Here is a 25,000-nt window from a genome sequence, read left to right as displayed (position 1 = left end):
ACACATAACCTTAATTTTGACATACGTGATATAGGAGGTTGAAGGCATTGAGTTTCTTTCAGTGGAGAGAACACCTCCAAAAAAGAAAAAAATACGTGATACAATGATAAATGACGTGGATTTAATTTTCTGGGTCGAACAATTTCGGCATTTATACGACAAGAAAGAAAAAGATTACAAAGACAGAAATGTCGTAGAAAATTCTTGGCAATTTATTGGTAACAAATTGAAAGCATCAAGTGAGTATATTATAATATATTTGATAAATATTAATTATCATAGAAATACCAACATCAAAATTTTTCCTAAATTTCTGTTTGTTTTGTATACGCAAATAAAAAGTTGGATTATTTTATTAAACAAGATATAGAAAGTTTGAATTCTGATAAATGACTGATTTACAATCACATTTATACCATTTTCAATTAAATTTTAAAAAGATAAAGAGCTGGAGAGCCTACGAGAGCTAGAGAGACAGTTATTAATTCAAATAATGCATATTATAAAAAAAAAAAAAACAATAACAAACGTTTCTGCCTACATCAGGCCTTCTTCAAATGTATATGATACGAAAAAAAATTTACAAAATAACAAAGTTAAAATTTAACAAAGAATACAATCTTTATACACTTAATACAATTTACGTTTTGTAATAATTAATTTATGTAATTTTAAATTTTAATTATTTGAGCCTTTTTAACACATTTTTTTATCATTTTCAATTACTTGAAGTACGCTAAATATATGTCGCATATAAAATTATATAAATACAGATATACTTGATGAAGTATTACAGTATTAAATAATTATAATTTTTATTTAGGTTCTGAATGTAGAGATCGTTGGATTGCCTTACGAAATCGATTTTCAAAAGAACGATGCAAATTAATACGATCAGGATCAGGAGCATCGGATCAGAAAGAATGGCCATTAATGAAAAATTTGGCATTTTTACACGAACATGTAAAACGACGAAAGACATTTGGTAACGTCGAGTCACCATGCAACGACACTGAGGATTCTACATGTTCTATGCCAAATGACTCCTCTGCCAAAGATCCTCAAAATTCGACTCAGAACTACAATGTTGATGAAGAAGTAACCTATGAAGATATTGAGTACCTTGATGAAACATTAAAAGAATATGTGGAACATCTGGACGATCAAACTGGTTTGCAATTTTATTTCAAAATTTTGTAATTTTCTTTAAGTCTTTGGTTTTATAGATACTATTATAATAGACACTTTCGGTTGTAGCAATTATAAATGTTTTACATTGAAATGTATAAAGTGTCGTAGAGAGTGATTTTATACAGCTGATGATTGATTCTTCAAACTACACTAATTGTTTACTTTTTTTAAATATTAAAATAATTTGTTTTAATTATAAACATAGTAATAATACATTTAAAATAATACTAATTAAATTTCCAGGTACACATAAGGATTTTGAAGACGTATCAATATCGATGGACGAGACTTCAAGAGAAACTCTAGACCGCACTTCAAGAGAAAGCACTCAATCACCTGCAGTAAAACGCTCGCGCTCCAGATCCACTACTCCGACTGACAAAGGTTCCTCAAATAAAGCATCTATCCAAGTCAAAATGGATGAAGCCGTAGATATTTTTAAAAAATTTGTAACTGAAAGAAACACTTTGACTGCGGAAGATAATTCTTTGAAAAATTTTTGTAATTCCATATATGCTGACTTGAAAAATTTAGACAATAAAAATTTGATACATTGCAAAATAGAAATCATGCAAGTAATTGCCAAATATACACAGTAATACATATATAATTTAATATAAAAATAAATTGTTTTATCCCAAACTTGTGTTGTACAATTTTTATTACTATTCTAAGTCTAATTATTTTATTAGATCTGTTTTACAAAACTAATTATATTAAATATAGACAATTAATGAAATTGGTTAAATATATATCTTATCAATGTCACTCCGGTCTGGATCCTCTTAAAATATGTGCCCACTGCCAAGAAACTGCCCCTTCGTGCGAAAGATAATGTGCCATGCTGTCACGTAGAGCAATCATTGATCTTGATGGATTATTCGAACCCATGCGTCCTAATCTTTGAAAACTATTATCTAATTGTTCTTGTCGAAATAAGCCTTCATTAATATGACCATTATCTCGAACAGTGTCAGAAAAATTTGAAGGACAATATACTAGCTGTTCGTCATTCTTTTCAGAAATGCGCAGAAAATTATGTAAACATATCGTAGCAGCGGTAATCCTTTCTACATTATCAACTTCGGCAATGATATTATTTCGCAAGATTCTCCACCTCGATGCTAAAATACCAAATGAATTTTCTATTGTTCTCCTTGCTCTTGATAATCGGTAATTGAAGATTTGTTTTTCTTGATTTAAATTCCTTCCCGGATAAGGTCTTAGAATATATGGTTTTAGAGGAAAAACCTCATCTCCAACAAAATAATATGGAAAATCCTTATCTGTGTTCGGTAATGGTGTACTTGCTGGTAATTTTATCTTACCGGAGTCCAATCCTCGGCCGAAGGCTGACTCCGAAAATACTCCGCCATCACTTTGCGAGCCATATGCTCCGATGTCTACAAGTGTAAATATGTAGTCAGCATCACAAACGGCCATGAGGACGATGCTGAATGTTTTTTTATAATTAAAAAAAGCACTTCCTGATTTTTTTGGTGCCTGAATTGTTATATGTTTTCCATCGACTGCACCACAACAGTTAGGGAGATTCCATTGTTTGTAAAACTCGTTCGCTTTCTCTTTCCATTCTTCGACTGTTGGTTGTTTGCAATATATGGGACTAAGAAATCCCATATTGCTTCACAAGTTTCCTTTATTATTACAGTAGTTTTTCCAATCAAAAAGGACCACGCAACTACTTGCATACTGCAGCCTTGAGACAAATAGCTGCAATAATATAAATTCTACATTATTCTTTACATCAAAACTAATATATATAATTCTGTACAAAACATTATAAAAATTAAAAGATTTTATCACTTACAATAATGTAATAACTAGCCTATGTTCCGGACTTATAGGCTCACGTCTGCTCCATTTTACTAATTTGTGTTGTATAAGTCCTAACAATTTATAGAAATTGGTCTGCGACATTCTTGTATATTTAATAAATTGTTCATTATCTACTGTCGCCATATCTTTAAATAAATTATGAAAATGTCCTGTGTCCTTCCTTTTTTGATTAATTGGACGTACACTCCAACGGCGTTTTCTCCTTATTTTGTTAGTCAACGGTGCGTCTTTATATGCAACGTATGCTAGCCCCAGAATTGTTATAAACATTCCACACCCAATAATTTCTGATGAATCCATCGTTTCTGTTGGACAAAAATCCATTGTTTTAATTTAAATTTATTTATATAAAAAAATGTTACTTATAGGTTATGCGTTTTACGGTGTGACTGCGACCGTTAACAGCTACGTCAACTGAACTATTATAAACCGTCCTTTTAACAGATTACGGTGACGGCCTCTACGGCACCGGCCTAGGTTAACGGTTACGGCTATTATAAACCAGCCTTAAGTCCCGATAATTATGTTTTAATTACGTACTAATTCGCTTCTTTTCTTTCAGGTTCCCGCCTCGGATGGATCGCTGCTGTTGCTGCTCTGCTTCCCCGGATCCTCGCTTTACATCGCATACCGGATTGCCGCTGGCCAACGTTGGATCATCGCCGAAGGACAAGATAAGTAGAAGGTAAGTATTGATAATTTTTTTATAATTAATCAGGAGAATTTGTTTCAGAATTAATTAATCTTTAATTCCAGATCATCATTTCAACATAACAGGCCGTTTCACAATATCGTAAAGGTGTCTCACAACGCGAGTTTTTCGCCTCGGTGTGGATGTCGCTTTATTTTAATAAAGTTGCACAATTGTTCAAATTGCGTATTTCGGCTTATTTATTTAGTCGATACGATGCTTTTACTCCAGATAATTATTCCGATCGGAGGACTTTGTGCCCCGTGATTGTTGTACTATGATCACGCACTCGGCCGTGATCATCACTCTATCATACAATGTTCGTGCGCAGAATTAACGAACGAGTATTCGGTGGTTAAATACAATGATTAATAATGTCCGCACAATATTCCGTATCCGCGTGACTCAATGCCCGTGGTTGATATATACTTGATATGCACTTCCGTTAATTAACAATGTATCCGAATTTCAACTCGCGTATTGTTGCTAACACTCGATTGTATTTGGCAATTAATTGCCCCTCGCTATTGTTAAGACGAGTAATTTAACGCGATAGTACGCGGGAGTTCTCGGTTGTAAAGTATAACGCGTATGCCGATCGTACGAGTGTGTTCGCCACGGCTATACCCGAGAGACTGCCTCGAGCGGTCGCTCTCGCTTGGGCTCCCCACTTATGCCGGATCGCTCCTACTCCTCGAACTTTCTCGATTGTCCATTGTTCGCGGCCGGCACATCTGGCGCGATCATGCGAAAACACGATGATTTTCACCACCCTCTCGCGTGCCCTTTTGCGCATCTTCCATTTACGCCCGTTCTAGAAGGTTCCCGTGGAAATTTCCACGCGCAACGCAGTGCGAGAACCTTCCTTCCTTGGTACCGCTGCACCAGGTTTCCACTCGCGGAAATTTCTCGACGCGGACAACGCCGACCCTTGCGCATTTCCTCGGAGATGCCCCTGATGGTGAATTTGGGTGTTCTTCTTGTGGATGACGTCCGGGTGACGTCGGTGTCGTCGGCCGTTGACGCCGACCCTCTGGCTGGATTTCTCGGGAGCTGGTATTACCTCTCCGGGCCACTGTTCCTGGAGATGACGCGTTTTCCGGAGATTTCGTCGGAGCACGACGTCGACCCCCTAGGCGGGTGTCCCAGGACCTCTCGTGACGGATTTCGTTGTTTGTTCCCGGGGAAGATGCGTTTCCCGGGGAACTCGTCTGACCTTGACGCCGATCCCCTGGGAGGGTGTCCCAGGTCCTGGTGAGACTATCGGATAGATGAATTCCTGGCGAAAATGCGTTTCGCCGGGATTTCACCGGACATTGGTGCCGACCCTCTGGAGAGGTTCCTCCGGTCCTGGCGAGTCCGTCGGACCCCTCTCTCCTCGGACAAGGTGCGTTTCCCGGGGATTTCACCGGGTCATGACGCGAACCCTTTGGGGCTGTGTCCCAGGTTTCACCCAATTTGTCGGGCGTCCTTGTTCCCGAAGTCGGTGCCCTTTTCGGGAACCTTACTCCGTCGGTAAATTTGACATCGCACACTCGTGCGCCAGGTACGCGGGGTGGTCCTCTGGCCCATTGCTTCTGTAGGTTACTATGGTTTGGGTGTCTCACGTTACCGATCGTCGCCTTCGTCCCCTCAGTCGGTATCTTCTCCATCGAGCATGCTTGTCGGATCGTTTCCGAACTCGCCCCTGAAGCGCGCGGTTGCAAGGACAATCCGCGTCACTTTTACCCCCCATCTGTCCAAAATTTGTATGGACGGATTTTAATGACTAAGGGCGGAAAATGTTTGTCTTGAAAAGAGTTTTCGAAAGGTGTGTGGCATATATGCGCAATTCAACATGGCGTCATGTTGAATCTGAAATTTTGAATTTATCCCTTTAAGCAGCCATAACTATGACGCCATGTTGAATTGCGCATATATGCCATACGCCTTTTGAAAGCTCTTTTCAAGACAAACATATATATATATATATATATGGGACAAACTACGTCACTTTTACCCCTTATCTGTCCAAAATTGGTATGGACGGATTTTAATGACTAAGGGCGGAAAATGTTTGTCTTGAAAAGAGCTTTCGAAAGGCGTATGGCATATATATGGGGCAAAATTTGTCAACCGGGCCACCGGCCTGCCCATAATTGTTTTCATCGCAGAAAAACTATTTTGCGCCTAGAGGTAGCTATGAGTAAGAGCTATCGAAAACCGTGTGCAACTTTGCAGAATTTAATGTGGCGGTACTAAAATGGCGACCAAAACATCTGAAATCCATTAACGGTTTCAATGAAACTATTAGAAAACGAAGAAAATCGTGATTAAAACAACTCTAAAATGACCTGTGTTAGAGTTAATAGTAGGTTGACCACGAATCAGTAGCTGGGTGATCGAAATTTGGGATGATAATCCAATATGGTGGCCAGAAACTGCATTTACGCACCGCAAACTACTGACAATTGACCGGATCCACTTGAAAATGGTTGTGCGGGTGGTTCATAGACTGTATATGACAAATCCGATCCCAAAGAATCCACATCCGCTCGCTGAATGGTGTGTACAGGGGCAAGCTTAATAAGTCGGCAGCTACGATCTCGGCCGCGATAAGGTTGCTCGCCCAAAGGTACGAGGATCCGGCGTTGGGCTACAGGAGGGACGCCGAGATGCAAAAAATGCGGGAGAAACTCGCATCACAAGAGAGGAAACTCGCAGCCCTCCATGAAGCAAGGGTTCAGCAACAGAAGGAGTTGCAGGAGCTGAGGAGTGAGATAGAGCGGCAGCGGAAACGAGCAGGGTGCAGAGAAAATGGGAACGGTTCTCCACTAAGAACGGAAGGGAGAACGGCAAAAAAGAGGAAGATAGTCCTGCCAGCATCCTCTTCGGACAAGGAGACCCACCGTTGGACGGAGGATAGGACGATACCTGCTGGCGACATGGAGGTGGAGCCGGAGGTAAGACCAGAAAAACCAGGGTCGGAAGGAAACTCGAGGGACAAGGTCCTCCGGGGTCTGGTGGAGGAAGGCTTGCCACCCATACTCAGACCTTCGGTGCAGGGTAAAAAGAAGGTTATAGAACCGAAGATACCCGCAACGAGGGCCATAAACCCGGCGTCATCCAGTAGGAAGATGGGCCAGGGGTGGAGGAACGCCTCGCAACATTCAGGGATGAAGTAAGGGGGGAGATCCGGGAGCTAAAGGAGTTGTTAATGAACAACCTCAGCTCCAAGAAGTTGGGGAAAGGAGCAGGAGAGAAAGCGCCTTCCGAACAGCCAAAAGCGGGATGCCCATGGCAGCGGCAGGGAAAGTGGAAATGGTTAAGGGAAAGAAGAAGAAGGGTCCTACAACTAGGTCCAAGGCGGCCCGTTCCCACGTCGACCGCAAACATAGCGCGGTCGCAGGTACCCTGGCAAAACTCTGCCCCCGTTCCCACATCGGCCGTGACAGAAGGACAGCCGCAGGTACTGAGGCAGAAAGCTTCTCCTGCCCCGGTTCCCACATGGACCGCGAGCGAGTCGCGAGTCCTCAGGACAGCTTGAAGACGTGCTGATTAAACTGCTGTTGGAGCTTCTCATTCGCGTAGTTGATGCAGAACTGTTCAAACGAGTTTATCTCAAACGTTTCGAAGCCGTAAATGTCCAGTACGCCGATGAAACAGTGCGGCTGACTGAGTGACTGCAGTGAGCTGTTGATGTTGGTCACGATCTAGTTGAAGAGCTCGGCATAGATATGCTTGGCCAGAGCGTTTCGCGCCCCGTTCGCCTGCTCCACGGTCATAGGCTTCAGAAAGACCTCTCGTGTCGAGACGATCTTCCGATGGCACAGCCACTTGCGCATCGCGTTCACCTCGACGCCCAGCAGCTCGGAAAGAATGAGTAGATGCCGGTCCGACGGCGAAATGTAGCTGGACTCGCTATCCACCTCGCCGTCCTTCGCGTCCTTGCTCACGCAACTGCTTATATTTACGTTACCTAGATGTAGGATGCCTGCCAGGATCCGCAGCATGTCGTCCTGCTGTTTGGACGTAAAGCCGAGCACAGGGGGGGGGTATACCAAGGGGGGAAAAAGCAGAGACCAGCGCCGGATCCGCGGAAGGAACGTGGGCACAGGTCGTTGGCAGAAAGAAGGGGGTGCCGGGAAGGGCAACAGCAAAAAACAGCCAGAGCCCGAACCGGGGAAGAAACCCAAGAGCGGAGGTTCGTTGTCGCGCCCTCCCAGAAGGAGAGGAAGAAGGCAAGAAGGAGAGTCCCCAGGACAAACGCGGTTGTCCTAACGTGCCCAGAAGATCACTACGGTGAGTACATGGGCATCGTTAGGGGGAGAATAAAACTCGAGGAGGTCGGTATAGAAAAGACCCCTAACGTCAAGAGGACCGCCACGGGAGCCCTAAGCCTGGAGATCTCAAGCCAGCAGTGTTAAAAAGGCCGACGCTCTGACGGCCAAAATGGCGGAAGTCCTGGCAGACAAGGAGGGGGTAAGGATAGGTCGCCCAACAATGACAGCGGACCAGTATTCACTTTAACCCTTTGGACCAACGGCTTAACGTCTCTTTCCGAAAGACGGAGCCCAGTTTTCTCCGCACAAAGGCCTCAATCTTGCACGGAGGGGCGCAGCTTTCGGAAAAAATTCCACGGCTCTAGTGGACTCAAACCAGGGAACCTACGCCTTAGCGGGTTCGAGGACTCGGTGGGTGAGGACGAAATAAGGGAGACCCTTGCTACCAGGGGGGGGACGCACGTAGCGGGAGTCGCAGTCGGCCCCATGGGGAACGGACTGTGCACCGTGGTGGCGAGATGCCCGTTGGCGGCGGCCAACTCCCTGTCGAAGGACGGAAGGCTGGCACTGGAGTGGTCTAACGCAAAGGTTGCGATGGGAGAAGAGACACTCCAGTGTTATAGATGTCTGGAACAGGGCCACACCCGGGCGACGTGCCGCAATGAAGCGGATAGAACGGGGGCCTGTTATAGATGCGGAGAAACGGGCCACGCGGCGAGGGTGTGCGAGGCACCGATAAAATGCGCAATTTGCGAAAGCAAAGGAATGCCCCACGATCATCGGATCGGCGGGACTTTATGTGCAGGTAGCCACAGAGGAAAAAGAAAGGGAGCTGTGGACAAGGAAGGAGAGGAGAAGAAATCCATGGCCAAATTGGTGCCTAAGCCAAAGACGATGATCGCGAGCAACCTGGGAGTTACCGGGTTCAAGGTAACCCACGAAGGCAGGCTGGTGGCCGGGAACATGGCCCCCCCAAAGGAAAAGAGAACGCGGGCTCCCCGGAAACCTGCCGGGGAGAAATTGTTAACTCTGCAAAATGGTGGATCAACGGATAAGATGGAGATCCTTCCACCACCTGAGATGGGTTTGAAGGGGATAACGGAGATTCCCCCATCACCGGTAGCAGGAACGCGCGGGGAGACGAAGACTTTATCACCACGTTGTCACCACACGCGGCGGAAACGAGCGAGGAAACGGAGGAGGTTCCTTCGTCAGGAATGGAGGTGGTGGAGGAGCCGACGGACTCTGACGTCGATTCACAAAAAGACACGGAGGAGAATTCCGCGAACAGCGCTGACTCACAGAAAGAGAGAGAGACAGAGGAGGACTTGATAGGGTATTTGTAATGGCCCTACAAGTTCTCCAAGCCAATCTCAACCACGCCCGCGCAGCGCAGGACCTGTTCTGCCAAACAATGGCGGAGCGCGGGTGGATTGGGGATCGCGGCGGAGCCTTACCGTGTTCCAAGAAACCACCCATGTTGGGCGGGGGACCGGAGGGACTCCGTCGCGATAACGTAAAGGACGCTGCCGACGCCCCCCCCGTGCGTCCCAAAAGGAGCCAGGGAGGGTTACGTGCGGGTGAACTGTGGGCCCATCTCCGTCATCGGTGTATACGCCCCACCAAGATAGACCCGTGCCGTGTACGAGCAATTCTTAGTAAAACTAGACGACTGTGTCCGAGGATGCTCGTCCGGCCGGGTGTTGGTCGCGGGGGACTTTAACGCGAAGTCCTCGCTGTGGAGTTTCGAGGTCGAGGACGAGGACGGCAAGATTTTTGAGAAAATCATAGCCGAACGCCTCGTCCAGCACCTGTCCCAAAGGGCAGAAGGAGGGATCTCTGATGATCAATTCGGCTTCCGTACCGAAAGGTCGACCATCGACGCGATCAAGCGCGTCCTTTCCCGGACGGAGGCCGAGATAGAGGGGGGAAAGTTGTCCTCAGCGTCTCCTTTGACGTGATAAACGCGTTCAACTCTCTCCCTTGGCCGATTATAGGGGAGGCCCTGGCTAGGTTTGGGGTCCCCGCCTATTTAATTTTGATCATCCGGGACTATTGCAAGGACAGGGGCCTGTTATACACGGACCGGAATGGAGTTCTGAGACTAGTCCTGAGAGCGGTCCGAGGGGGACGACCGGACTCCTTTTCCCCCTGCGGGGGGAGAAGGGGATCCGCCCCCTTGCCGCCATATTTGGTGCCGAGCAGGTCGGTGGAGAGGGAGGAGGCGGGCCGACGGGGGCTCGGGTGGGATTCCCAAGGGGTTCCTGCCACAAGCGCTCCCCTCGGTCTGCGCGGGCAGGGGGCCGTGGATTCTCAGGGGGGCTTAGGCCTTACCTCGGGGACACGGATCTCGCCTGCCCCTTAAGAAGGCCCGAGGGGGGGGAGGAGTTTATGGCTCTTCCCCTGCTCGCCCGGGGGACGGGCGATAACTGCTCGTCCGCTGCGCAAGCAACCCCGGAAGTAGGGGTGGTTGATAAGCGTGGTGACACTCATCCGTCACAAATTAGGAATCGCGACACGCCCTTAAGGGCGAAGTGCGGGGTGGCTCACGGATGTGATCATTGCGTTTCCCGGGGCCCCCCAGCATGGCACAGTGTTAGGGTCACTCATGGGAGTTTTAGCCGGTTGGCTATGGGAGCGGGATTGGATCCCGCGCTCATGGAATCCGGCACTCCCCTGTCCCACCCCGGGGGGTCTTCCCCTCTTCGGAGGAGCTACTAGTTGAGACCTACGGGGTGCTCCCCGATCGGGGTCCAGGACTGGTTGCTCGGGGAAACCCGGGCGCTCCCCGAATGGACCTCGTGACTGGTTGCACCGCGGGGATTCCAGTAGTAGATTTCTCCCATGTAAAAAAAAATGGTAAAAATTTGGTTCACGAGTTTGGGCTGGGCGTTGATGAGTGAGTCAGTCAGTGAGTGAGTCAGTCAGTCAGGACATCTTCCTTTATATATATAGATAGAATAAGGTTCTATTTCGTGTGCCAATTATTTCCATCAATTACCTCAAAAAGTATTGGTTTATTGGAAAAGTATTTCAGATAAAAGTTGAAGGGTTTGAAGGAGACCGTAGTAGACGATTTTATTAGATTTTAGATCCGGGGTCTGTATTGAGCCCAAATCAAATTTTTTAAATAAAAACCCTTATTTTTTTATTGTATCATTTTTCTTTACTAATAAATTTGAACAACTTTTGTTTGAAACATTTTTTTATTTGCCGAATATTTTTTGAAATATTCAAGAAAAACTTGGTAACTTTTTTAATATTTAGCTTATGATATCTTGATAATTGTTTGCCAGAGGAAAAAGTGGTATACAAAACTATTGCTGTTGCAATAGCACTCCAATTTTTTTAAATATTTGTAAACACTCCAAAAAATTGCATACACAAATATAAAAAAAAATTGGAGTATACTATTGCAACAGCACATTTTTGAAATAAAATTAAGTTAAAAAGTCTTTTGTACCACTTTTTCTCTGGCAAACAATCATCAAGATATCACAAACTAAAAATTGAAAAAATTACCTAGTTTTTCTTGAATATCTCAAAAAGAATTAGGCAAATAAAAGAATTTTTCAAACAAAAGTTGTCCAAATTAGTTAATAGAAAAAGATGGTACAATAAAAAATAAGGGTTTTTATTTAAAAAATTTGACTTAAGCCCTATTGGATTCAATACAGGCTCTGGGGCCCGATTCTCTAACGACAAACGTATGCGTAAACTTTGCTCTAACAGAAAAGCTGCAAGCTTATTGGCTAAAAACTGTGCGATAACAAATCAATTTGCAGCCTTTCTGTTAGAGCAGAGTTTGCGCATACGTTTCTTGTTAGAGAATCGGGCCCCTGGATCCAAAATCCAATAAGATCGTCTATTGGCCTCCTTCAAACTTTTCAACTTTTATCTAAAACACTTTTCCAATAAACCAAGCCGTCAATTGACACTTAACGAAGATTAACACAATAACATTTAAACGACACCCAACGATAAAGTGATCATGGCGACACTGATTAAATCGACATAGAACATTAAGTGCCCGTCTACAATAGGTGTTTTAAGCCCTTAAGAAATTGTTCAATCACAATTGAATTTGAGAAGAATAATTGACTGTGATTGGTTAAGTTCTTAAGGCTTAGGGCTTAAAACATCTATTGTAGACGGACACTAAAGGTTAACACCCTGCTAACATCAAACCAACATATTATTCAACGATGAGGATCAATCTCCAACCTACACTAAACATTGAGGCTTAATCCCCAACTTACACTTATCATTGAGAATAAACTCCCAATATACACTCATCATTGAGGATTGAACCCACAACTTACCTAAACCTTAATAGTCAACACTCAATCTACACCTAAATTTAAGTGTTGACACTTAACTTTGATGACAAACACTAAACTTACGCCCAAATTTGAGTGTTAACTTTCAAATTTAAGCGTAAGTTTAGTGTTAACACTCAAATTTGGGTGTTAACCATCAAAGTTGAGTGTACTTTTTTATAAGGGTCCACGCGTGAAAAGTTGTAAATCCATGTAGCAACTCGTCTCGCGTGGAAAGTGTGTGCGTGGAGGCAGTAGGTTCCACCCTCCTGCGGGGGACTCTACTACCGTTAAACTAGATACATATTGTGCCTTGCAAAGTACATGCGTGGACTTTCCACGCGTAGAAAGTTGTAAACTCATGTAGCAACTCGTCTTGCGTGGAAAGTGTATGCATGGAGGCAGTAGGTTAAAAATGTTTAAAAAATTACTTAACTTTTGAGTCGCTAAAAATCCTTTTGGTGTATGTCTTTTTTATGTAAAAGGAACCTATTTACAAAGTTTGACCTAAATCGGAGCATGAACGTTTTCTCTCTAAATCTGAATCAGTGAATAGTTATATACTGATGACAGTGTAAAGTATGCCACTGATTCATGAAAAGTGGCATATTTTACACTAATATCAGTGACTATTCACTGATTCAGATTTAGAAAGTTCGGAAGAACAGCCTAACTGCTATATTTCTCAAACTTCTTTCATTAATAACTTTTTAATAAATAACGACCGCCGGCCAAAACCTTTTGAAGGTCACTCAGGATGATGACCTTGACAACATATGTCAAGGTCAAAGTCATTGGTGAGGTTTGACCTTTTATGGATATTAACCCATTATTTAAACAAACGGACATATGTCTCCTTACATTCAAGTTAATAGAATTCTAAAAAATATTTACATTTGCGTAAATGTTTAAATAAAAATATTTCTACACAATAATGTGTTATTTTATTTAATGTCAGAGAGGAGCTTTTATACATATGTACATAAAAAATATTTTATCAAATGTTTTAATATTTATCATAATCTCGATTTAATTTACACAATTCACCAGTATAACATAATTTATTATTAATTACAATATAAATGCAATTAATACGACGTTTTCTATATTTGCGTTATATTTACTTATTCTTTACATTAACATTATATGCAGCAACTGCACCCAAAGCTAGTTAATGTTTCTACGACTTACGCTTGTTTGTTCTTGTGTAATTTAGATGCGGTGTACATATAATTATAATAAAAATTAATTAATAGCTTTATTACAAAGAATATACTTAACAATATTATAAAGAAATTAAGGAACAAAAATGCGTAGACATCAATCAGATTTTGTTCCATCCAGCTCTGAGATCTCAGCGACGTTACTAAAGTTCCATTTGGATGGCGGACGGTGTATTCAATGCTCCAAACAGCTAAATCTAATGGCGGTATTGGCCGATCCCGCAATTCGCTGGATAATCGTTTCATGTTTCTCGTATAACTGTACAAAAAAGGTATTACTTTTAATGATGAAAAACATTACGCATATTAATTAAAGGAATAGCCAAATATGACAAAATACATAAACAAAAAAGCAAAATTTTATAATTTATTATTTTGTAACCAATTGTTTTTACAGGAATTTTTAAATCGACTATACTATAATAAACATTAGAGTTTAAACATTACTTGTAATGTAGCTAAATTGTTAATATTTACTACTTAAATAATAATTATTGAAACATAATCGAAATATAATACCTTTCATTGTAAAGTACTTCTTCAATTGCGTGTAATAAAGATTGCGTGGACAAAGTTTTAATGTCCAAGTATATGCCAACACCTTTAGCTACTAATATTCTTGTGTTAGATTTTTGATCCATAAAAAATGGCATTACGATCATTGGTACACCTTTCCAAATAGCTTCCTGCGTACTCAGAAGACCACCGTGCGTCCAGATTGCTCTTACATTTTTATGAGCTAAACATAAAAAAATGTAAACATAAAGATATCATATCATACCTACTATCATACTTCATATTATCATTACTATTATATAAAACGCGACTGTTTGTCTGTCCGTCCGTCCGTCCGTCCGTCTGTCCGCGAACTACTCATTCGTTAGTGGACCGAATTTTTACCACGAGTACATGAAATAGGGGTAGAATTTCCCGGGGAGTGCCATAAAGTATATAGTTTTTCGTTACCGATTTTCTGGAAACCGGTTTTTCTAATTTTGCTTCCTCATAGAGGAAGCTTTGTTTTCGTAAAAAAAAAATTTTTTTTTTGTTTTTCTGAATGTGTTCAGAATGTTCTAAAACGTCGAAAAATTGCAATTTAAAAAAATGTCTGTATGTATGTATGTATGTATGTGTATGTGTATATGTGTGTATGTGTGTATGTGTGTGTGATGTGCCAAATTTACCGAAATTTCTATAACTCCATAACTAATCAACCAAATCTTAACGAATTATATATAAAATAGGGGTAGAAAAAAACTGAAGAATATAATAGAATTAATAAAAATTGCTAATAATCAAAGGGTTCTTTTTTAATAAAATTTTGAATTTTTGCAGAAATGTTTGTTTATGCTTTAATTTCCGCAAATTTGGAGATATCGATCTATTTCTAATTTTATTATATTTTTCAGTCTTTTCTACCGCTATTTCATATATAATTCTTTAAGATTTGGTTGATAGACTCAGCTTTATACGCGATCAAAGGTCCCTAATTTTTAGAAAAATGTCTGTAATAGCTTTAACTTCTGTAAATTTTAAGATATCGGTCTATTTTTTATTTGTTATATTCTTCAGTCTTTTCTATTTCTATTTATATAATTCTTTAAGACTGGTATTCATAGTCGGGTCTTATATTCAAGATCGTCTTAAGTATAGTCTTAAGGCGTCATCAGCCAATCAGAGGGCTGTATTAGCATCTTAAGACGTCACTTTCTCTATGAGGAAGCCAAGTGCAAATTTGTAATTTGCACCATTTTTTACTACTTTTTGCTTGCAAAAGTAATTTTTTTGCTCCAGCTTTTAAGAAACACCAAGATTAAAATGGGGCGCTTAAAAGTAAAGGACCTCCTGAGGTCCTGATCAGTGACCACGGAACACAATTCACTGCAGACATCTTCGCGAAATTCTGCAAAGAAATGCAATACACATATCTTATCCGCTGTCAACCACCCCCAATCCAATGGCCAAGCGAAAAGAATGATCGACTCAATCAAAAGGGCCATCGCCAAAGACACAACCAATTGGAAGAAAGAACTCCAGAACTTTCTGTACAGTTACAGATATACCCCGTGTTCCTCAGCCCCAGAGGGAAAATCCCCGGCGGAACTATTTTTTGGAAGAAGAATCATCTCACCTTTCTCCAAACTTATTCCGAGACTACCAGACCAACCGTTCCCCCGACCGACCTCGGTCAAAAGCAGCACAAAATGCGACAACAGTTTGATCAACACCACGGAACCCGCCCGAGAACTCTCAAACGTGGAGCGGGTCGTCGTCGCTCTGAAAGACAAACGCGAACAAGGTTATATTAAAAACGTTCTATCCGATTCACGCTATCGAGTACACCTGGACAACGGCAGGTCGGTCGAGCGTCACATCAACCACATTTGGGAGAGGGGCGACACCCCGGGAGACGCCCCGGGAGTTCCAAACTCCTCGGCCTCGGACGATTGGATCTTCCATGAGCCTAACCTGGATCGGGCCCCGCCAAAACCTCGGTTCAGCCCTCCGGCTCCCCCACAAGAAGACCACGAACCCGAATTGGAAACAGCCCCGGACGATACGCCGACCAGGCCCATCCGTCAGAGAGTCCAGCCACGAAGACTTGTCTTGGATCCCAAAGCTAAATCGTACACCCAGTGGTAGTCTTTTAAGAGGGGAGATGTTGGGGCGGGACGCGCCGATCTCGCGCAGGGGGCAGTGTGCGTGCACCGGCCATCTCGGGCAGCACGTCGTACGCGAGCTCTTGCGAACTCGGACATACATATATACTTCCCGTCTCTGTAGTGAACAGTAGGGAAGAATAAACGAATCATAAAGGTTACTTCGGTTCCTTGCTACACCCTCTCCCTCGGGACCTAACAATTGTATATGAAGTAGGGGTAGAATTTTCCGGGGATTGCCATAATGTGTACAGTTTTTGTTACCAATCTTTTTGGAAACCGGTTTTTTTAATTTTTCCAATTTTTCGGGAAATAATTGATTGAATCTCAAAGAATTATACATGAAGTAGGAGTGGAATTTCCCGGGGAGTGCTATAAAGTGTACTATTTTTTGTTATTGATCTTTTTGGAAACCGGTTTCAAATGACCGAACCTCAAAGAATTGTATATAAAACAGGGGTAGAATTTCTCGGAAAGTGCTATAAAGTATATAATTTTTTGTTACCGATTTTTTTGGAAACTGGTATCAGAAGTTTGACGAATTTTTCGGGAAATAATTGATCAAATTTTAAAGAATTGTATATAAAACAAAGGTAGAATTTCCCGAAGAGTGCTATAAACTGTATAGTTTTTTGTTACCGATCTTTTTGGGAACCGGTACCTTTTTGGAAATCTGGTACAAAATTTTCCAGAAAAAGGGGGGAGGGGAGAGAGAGAGAGAGAGAGAGAAAGAGAGAGAGAGAGAGAGAGACAGAGACAGAGACAGAGAGAGAGACAGAGACAGAGACAGAGGCAGAGGCAGAGACAGAGACAGAGACAGAGACAGAGACAGAGACAGAGACAGAGAAAGAGACAGAGACAGAGACAGAGAGAGAGAGACAGAGACAGAGACAGAGACAGAGACAGAGACAGAGACAGAGACAGAGACAGAGACAGAGACAGAGACAGAGACAGAGACAGAGACAGAGACAGAGACAGAGACAGAGACAGAGACAGAGACAGAGACAGAGACAGAGAGAGACTATTTATGTGTCTTATTACATATGTCCTCCGGGGCGAAGCCCGGGTAACCAGCTAGAACTATAATATAAAACCCGATTGTTTGTCTGTCTGTCCGTCCGTCTGTCTGCGAATTACTTATTCGTTAATAGACCGAATTTTTACCAAAAGTATATAAAACAGAGGTAGAATTTTTCGGGGAGTGCCATGATGTGTATAATTTTTCGTTACCAATCTTTTTGGAAGCCGGTATCAGAAATTTTTTCCAATTTTTCGGGAATTAATTGACCGAATCGTAAAGAATTGTATATGAAGTAGGGGTACATTTTTCGTTACCGATCTTTTTGGAAACCGGTATCAGAAATTTTTTAAATTTTGCAGGACCAGTGGTAGAACTTTCCGGGGAGTGCTATAAATTGTATAATTTTTCGTTACCGATCTTTTTGGAAGCCGCTATCAAAAATTTTTCCAATTTTTCGGGAATTAATTGACCGAATCTTAAAGAATTTTATATAAAATAGAATTAAAAAAATTGCTAATAATATAAAAAAGTTTCCAATTTTTGTTTTAAAAAATGTACGTGATTTAAAAAAGAAAGTACGTTAAAAGACGATCAGGATGATCTACTGCTAAGAACAGCACTAAATTATGAAATAGAGGAAGCTGCAAAGACAAAAAAAATGCTTTTTATATAAAAAAATCATATTATAACATAAAAACCGACTGTTTGTCTGTCTGTCTAATAAATAAAAATAAGTATAAATTAATATAAACTAAAGAAACATGTTAATAATAAAAAGGTTTCCAATTTTTGTTTAAAAAAATGTACGTAATTTAAAAAAAAAAGTACGTTAGAAGACGGTCAGGATTTTTATATAAAAAAATATATAATAAATAAAAATAAATAAAAATTAAAAAAATTAACAAATGATATTGTTCATAGGTCAATCAATTTTAAGTGAATTATGTTATATGTAGGATAAGTTGCTGCTTTCACATATTTATAAATTTTTAATAAATAAATTTAATAAATTTTATTGCAACATATATATTGCGCAATATATATATGTTGCAATAAAATTTATATAATATATTATAATAAATATTAACTCTTAAATATTTCGTTAGCCGTATATGTCCCGATTAAACTAATATGGTGATAAACTTTTCAATTAACAATTTTGTTGCCTGTACATAATTTTGAAACAAAAAACAAATTTTATATGGTAATAATAACTATTCTCTTATTATAAAGAAATTATAATATATATTTATATATTTGTAATAATTAAAAATTAAAATTTTTTTTGTTTAGAATATAATAGTTGCGAAAAAGTATGAAATAAAACAAAAGAGAGCTAAAACTTATTTAAAAGAATGTTTTACGTTGATAAAAGAATATAAAGCAATATATATAATATATAGTCAATTAAACAAATGTTACAAAAATATATACAGAGGGTCCGGTAATAATCGCCGGACCTCTTGTACGCAAGTAGAGTGATAAGTTAAACCGAGTAGAAAAGTCCTCTACCATTTTGCGAAATTTGCAAATATTTGGAAATGGGACATCTCTTCTCGCCGCGCCCTTCTACTATAGTAGAACCGGACACCCTGTATATCTCTGCATGTTTCTCGTATTTTTCTAGGAATTGGAAAACGTACATAATACTTCGCTTTGAGGCATCCATTTCACAATCATTACATTGTCCGGTATTTCAAATGGCACTTCAATATCTAGCTTCCACAGCACTCGTTGCTTCAGTTTCGACAGAGCAAGTATAACGGCTTTAATCTTGTCTAGGCCGACATTTTTCCAGTTTACAATTGTTCCCAACGATATTACGATGGCTCCATTCTTTGCTCCGTCAAGAAATACGCGCATATCCTACAAAATAATAATGAACTATGAACATATCAATAATGTACAAAAATATGTATCTTAATAAATATAAAAATATAATCGTATAAGTAACCGATTTTTAAATAGATTATATCTAGGCAGAAATTATATTATTAAAATTTGAATAAGATTCATACATTTTTTTTACAAGTTATTGTTATGAATAGAATATTATTATAAAAAATTTTTTACGTTTTTAAGGGGGTATAACACCTTTGAGCATGAAATTTAACCTCTTTTTCACAATTTATTTTAACATATAAGGAATAGAGCAATCGAAAATCGGCTTTAAGGGGTCTTTTTATTGTACATTGAAGATGTAAAAAAAATTTTTTTTGTATAGAAAATCATGTTTGTACACCCTGTCAAAAGAGGCCGTGTGCGTCACGGAAATCCAGCTGGTGTACATGATTTCGGCTGACTGGTATGACCTAGAACAGAAATCCAAAAAAATTCTTAATCTGTGATAGATTGGCTATGGAAGTACGTAGGATTTTTGAAAAATATTGATTTTTGCGAAATTGACACTAATTTGAACAAAAGTGTCCAAATTTACACTGAAAAATCGTGTATAAAATTGGTTCCCAAAAAAAAACTAACAATCCAATTTAAAAAATGCTACGTACTTCCATAGCCAATCTATCACAGATTAAGAATTTTTTTGGATTTCTGTTCTAGGTCATACCAGTCAGCTGAAATCATGTACACCAGCTGGACCTCCGTGACGCACACGGCCTCTTTTGACAGGGTGTATTTTATATACAAAACAATTTTTTTTACATCTTCAATGTATAATAAAAAGACCCCTTAAAGCCGATTTTCGATTGCTCTATTCCTTATATGATAAAACAAATCGTGAAAAGAGTTCATGCTCAAAGGTGTTATACCCCCTTAACACTGCACAGACACCGTGTTTTTGGAGCACTCACCTGGCAAACCTTGAGACTTTTAAGGGGATGCTGTAGTGGCAGTAATTACCGACATTTTTTTGAACACATAAAACTTTGAATTGGCTTTACCAAATTGAAAAAACTTTTTTACAGAATTAAAGTACACACAAAAACGGAGGGTGCTGCAATCGATTTTACATCAAATATAAAAAAAAATTTCTGCACATAGAGCTGTCACTGACGACAATATTTGCTTAATACAAAAATACTGCAGTTTATATATACAAAATGAGATTACAGCACCCTTAGAAAAAACATTTAAGAACAATATCGTGCAATTAGATAAGATAAAAGTTTAGAAAAAAAGTTATATGTGTCCAATTTTTATATATGCAAAAGCACATGCAGGTTGATATGATGAGTAGTATTGCGTGTAGCCAAAGATGGCCCAGCAATCGAACAAAGACAGATGTCATTTTGTTAGACAAAGACAGATATAGGGAAAACAAAATTAAAAATGTTGACATTATCGACATCGAGGAAGTTCGGCCGTCACTCCAGCATCCCCTTAAGGTGATCCTAAAGCCGTGATCCTAGCCGGTTTTTTTCAGTTTTTTTCTTAGCACTAATCTTTTAATTGGCTTTATAGAAATGCAAAATTCTTGTCTAGAATTAAAGTACGCATCAAAATCTAGGTCATGGTGGTCGAATTTATATGTGGTGGTCGTCACGTTTAACAAAAAATATTAATTTTTTTTCGTTTTCGATATAAATTTGACCACCATGACCTAGATTTTGATGCGTACTTTAATTCTAGACAAGAATTTTGCATTTCTATAAAGCCAATTAAAAGATTAGTGCTAAGAAAAAAACTGAAAAAAACCGGCTAGGATCACGGCTTTAGGATCACCTTAAGTCCAAAGGATTTTTAAAAGCGTTTCTGTGTTACAAAAAGTCTGTAAAAATTCATGTATCATCGTTAAGGTTTCAAAAAGTGATTTCTACTTCCATAAGCCGGAACTGCATTTTTTTTCTCATTCCCGTGAGGAGAATTATAAATGAAAAGTCGACTGTGTCTTAAAAACCCATGGAGTCCACGCAGTGTTAAGTTTAGCAATATGTCTTGCAATATTTATCTTTTGCTTGTAATTAACTAATTTTTCTAAAAATTAATTAACTCTCCGTCAATCATCATTTTTTTACTAATGCTGTCAGCCATCTGAGAGGTTTTTAAGTCCATTCTATGTTATTTTTATGTTCTAGGCTTTCAAAAAATCCAAAAAAGTTACTCGTCAACATTTCTACGACAATATCTAATCTATACTACTATTATAAAGAGACAGAGTTTGTCGGTTTGATTGTTTGTCCTCGATGATCTTGGAAACCAATGGACCGAATTTTTACCAAAAGTATATGAAATAGGGGTAGAATTTCCCGGGGAGTGTCACTGTGTGTATAGTTTTTTGTTACCGATTTTCTGGAAACCGGTTTTTTTAATTTCTCTAATTTTTCGAGAAATAATTGACGGAATTTTAAGGAATTGTATATAAAACAGGGGTAGAATTACCTGGGGAATGCTATAAAGTTTGTAATTTTTCGTTATCGATTTTTTTGGAAACCGATATCAGAAGTCTTTCGAATTTTTCGGGAAATAATTGATCAAATTTTAAAAAATTGTATAGAATTTCCCGGGGAGTGTTATTATGTGTATAGTTTTTTGTTACCGATTTTCTAGAAACCGGTTTTTTTTTTAATTTTTCGAGAAATAATTGACCGAATTTTAAAGAATTGTATATAAAACAGGGGTAGAATTTTCCGGGGAGTGCCATAAAGTGTATAATTTTTTGTTACCGATCTTTTTGGAAACCGGTATTAGAAGTTTTTCGAATTTTTTGGGAAATTCCAGGAGAGTGCCATAAAGTGTATAATTTTTCGTTACCGATCTTTTTGGAAACCGGTATCAAAAGTTTTTCGAATTTTTCGGGAAATATTTGATCGAATTTTAAAGAATTATATATAAAACAGGGGTAGAATTTCCCGGGGAATGCTCTAAACTGTATAGCTTTTTGTTACCAATCTTTTTGGGAACCGGTATCTTTTTGGAAATCGGTTACGAAATTTTTCTATACTATCTTTAATATTATTTTTACTATTATAATAAAAAGACAGAGTTTGTAGCCTTTTCTTTGTTTGCTATGATCTCGAAAACCATTTGATCGAATTTTTACCAAAAGTATATAAAATAGGAGTAGAATTTTCCGGGGAGTGTTATAGAGTGTATAGTTTTTCGATACCGATTTTTTTGGGAACCGGTATCCGAAATTTTTTCAATTTTTTGGGAAATAATTGACCGAATCTTCCTGTGATGTTATTTTTTGACCCGGTATTTATTCTTTTTGAGTAGAGACTAAATAGCAAAATAGCAAAAGCTACGCGTATGAGAGCCATGAGGTCGCGAGCGAAGCCGCGCAATGTGCAAGTTTCTACTTGCACACTAAAAAACTATGAGGAAGCAATGTATAAGTTTCTACTTGCACACTTAAAAATTATGAAGAAGCAATGTGCAAGTTTCTATTTGCACACTTTTTTTATGGATAGAGTATCATTAAAGATAAATTGGTATTGAATTTGGCAATGATCGATGAAGGGGTTACCAATTTTTGCCTAAAAAGTGTACAAATCACCTATTAGAAGTTAGCCCCCCACTTTTAAAATTAACATATTTTCACGGTTGTGCTGAATTGTGCTAGGTTTGTGCTATATTGTGCTCGAATATTATAACCATAATATGAAAAATACGAAAAAAAATTTTAAAAAACGAATTTTTAGATCAGCCCCCCACTTTTCGTTTTTTTCAATTTTTTTGATTGTGCTGAGTTGTGCTAAGTTGTGCTAACATTGTGCTAAAATATTATTTAAAAAAAATAATAACAGAAGGAGTTACGATAAAAAAATTATTATATCCAAAAATGATTTTTTTATCGTAACTTTTTTGTTATTATTTTTTTTTAATAATATTTTTGCACAATGTTAGCACAACTTAGCACAACTCAGCACAATCGAAAAAATTAAAAAAAACGAAAAATGGGGGGCTAACTTAAAAATAATTTTTAAATCAGCCCCCCACTTTTCGTTTTTTTCAATTTTTTTGATTGTGCTGAGTTGTGCTAAGTTGTGCTAACATTGTGCTAAAATATTATTTAAAAAAAAATAACAATAAAAAAAGTTACGATATTTTTTTATCGTAACTTTTTTTGTTATAATTTTTTTAAAATAATATTTTAGCACAATGTTAGCACAACTTAGCACAACTCAGCACAATCAAAAAAATTGAAAAAAACGAAAAATAGGGGATTGACCTAAAAATTATTTTTTTTTATTTTTTCGTATTTTTCATATTATGGTTATAATATTCGAGCACAATATAGCACAAACCCAGCACAATTCAGCACAACCGTGAAAATATGTTAATTCTAAAAGTGGGGGGCCAACTTCTAATAGGTACAAATCATACATGTAATCTTATATATAAGGTATTATTAAAGGGAGGTTGTTTTGAATTTGGCGAAGATTAGTGAAAGGGCTACCGATTTCTGCCTAAAAAATGTATAGGGTAGACCGAGGCAAATCGGATTACTAATTAGCACGATAAAATTGCTCGTTTAAAATAAAATATAATAAAGAAAATTGTCTTAAAACTTATATTCGCCTCAATCTACCCTAAGTTATTTGATGGATAGCCGATCCTCAAAACCGATCCTCAAAAAATTTAAATTTGATGTTTTCGAACATAAGCAACACATTAACATCAAAAACTCAAAAAACAATTTTTACTTCGATCTTTTCTACCCCTATTTCATATATAATTCTTTTAAATTCGGTTGATTAGACTTAGCTTTATATGCGATCAAAATTATAGACCTTTGATCGCGTATAAAGCTGGGTCTAATCAACCAAATCTTAAAAAATTATATATAAAATAGGGGTAGAAAAGACTGAAAAATATAATAAAATTAGAAATAGGGTAAACCAGCCAGTGAATGAACGGGGTCCAGTGAATGAACAAAATCACTTATATTTTAAATATAAAAAAAATTATGGGTCAAAGATAAATGATTTTGTGATGAAAATTAAGAGAAAAATTAACAGGTGGCGTTGAGATCAATGTCACGGTTATAAACAAAGTGTCGACTTAAGGGGATGCTGGAGCCATAGCCGAACTCGATCAGCGTCGATAAAGAAGTGCTCACCGACCATATCTGTCCTTGTATAGACAAAGATATAGACAAGGATAGCACGCTACATTGCACGCACACATACGCACGATGCATATCGTCATTATACTTTTATATTACGCTTCCAAATCTTGATTTGGAGGGTTTATCGATGTTTTTCTTGTTGTGCAATTCGGGGGAACTTGTTTTCGCGTTCGTACCAATGGTATATCTCTTATATGAAATACATCTTGTGACGAGCTGACAGCTCGCCGCAACTCGAGACGCCATATTGGGATAAAAGTAGGATAAGGAAATCTGTACTTCCGTAATTTTTTCTCGTTTTCTATATAAAATCGGAGTTCCCCCGAATCATTAATGTATGTACTGCAATTCTGGAGAAGGATTTTTAATTCTGTCAAATTAATACGACGCTACGTGCCGACAAAAAATGCCGGTAAAACAGACGGCTCCAGCATCCCCTTAAGGAGAAATATTTTTATGATTATGACGTGCAAGCTAATAAGAGGTTAATTTTGGAGAGGTTGCGATTTTACGTTTGAATAAGCGTTATAATTGATTTTTGAAGGTAAATATTGCATCATATAAGTAAAGATAGAGTCAATATTTTATTTTGTCAAACATTTTTCTGTAAATTCGTAAAAATACGCTAAATATAATGATGTCTATTCACTGGTGTGATTTTCTAACCTTTTCCCAGTGAATGAACATGTGGGCTCTATTTTGGTAATTAAGTAGTATCTAGACAGTAATGGATAAATTGACTTGAA

General features: G+C 39.0%; 1 protein-coding gene and 2 long non-coding RNA genes across 6 annotated transcripts in view; 1 reads left to right on the top strand and 2 right to left on the bottom strand.

Annotated features, from left to right (window-relative positions):
- Positions 1-1,574, top strand: part of LOC139808078 (uncharacterized) — a 68,729-nt gene extending 67,155 nt beyond the window's left edge. For all 3 annotated transcript variants that reach the window (XR_011730782.1, XR_011730783.1, XR_011730784.1), the window contains 3 exons: positions 1-239; positions 824-1,171; positions 1,435-1,574. The exon at positions 1-239 is cut by the window's left edge. This is a non-coding gene — a long non-coding RNA (uncharacterized lncRNA). The remainder of the gene's footprint in view (positions 240-823; positions 1,172-1,434) is intronic.
- Positions 1,575-1,780: 206 nt separating this feature from the next.
- Positions 1,781-5,491, bottom strand: LOC139808076 (uncharacterized). Its single transcript, XR_011730781.1, has 3 exons — positions 3,589-5,491; positions 3,020-3,353; positions 1,781-2,922 (listed from the first exon to the last, which is right to left on the bottom strand). It is a non-coding gene; the product is annotated as an uncharacterized lncRNA (long non-coding RNA).
- A 7,819-nt stretch (positions 5,492-13,310) lies between these two features.
- Positions 13,311-25,000, bottom strand: part of LOC139808102 (UDP-glycosyltransferase UGT5-like) — a 30,732-nt gene continuing 19,042 nt past the window's right edge. For both annotated transcript variants that reach the window (XM_071769750.1, XM_071769749.1), the window contains 3 exons: positions 18,868-19,090; positions 14,063-14,282; positions 13,311-13,802 (listed from right to left, as the gene is read on the bottom strand). In XM_071769750.1, the coding sequence (XP_071625851.1) occupies positions 13,508-13,802; positions 14,063-14,282; positions 18,868-19,090 (738 nt within the window). In that variant the 3' untranslated portion in view covers positions 13,311-13,507. The remainder of the gene's footprint in view (positions 13,803-14,062; positions 14,283-18,867; positions 19,091-25,000) is intronic.

The sequence above is a fragment of the Temnothorax longispinosus genome, chromosome 2, assembly GCF_030848805.1.
Source record: "Temnothorax longispinosus isolate EJ_2023e chromosome 2, Tlon_JGU_v1, whole genome shotgun sequence".
Taxonomy (NCBI): domain Eukaryota; kingdom Metazoa; phylum Arthropoda; class Insecta; order Hymenoptera; family Formicidae; genus Temnothorax; species Temnothorax longispinosus.
Note: the sequence above shows the minus strand (reverse complement) of the source record. Positions and strands in the feature narration are given on the sequence as shown.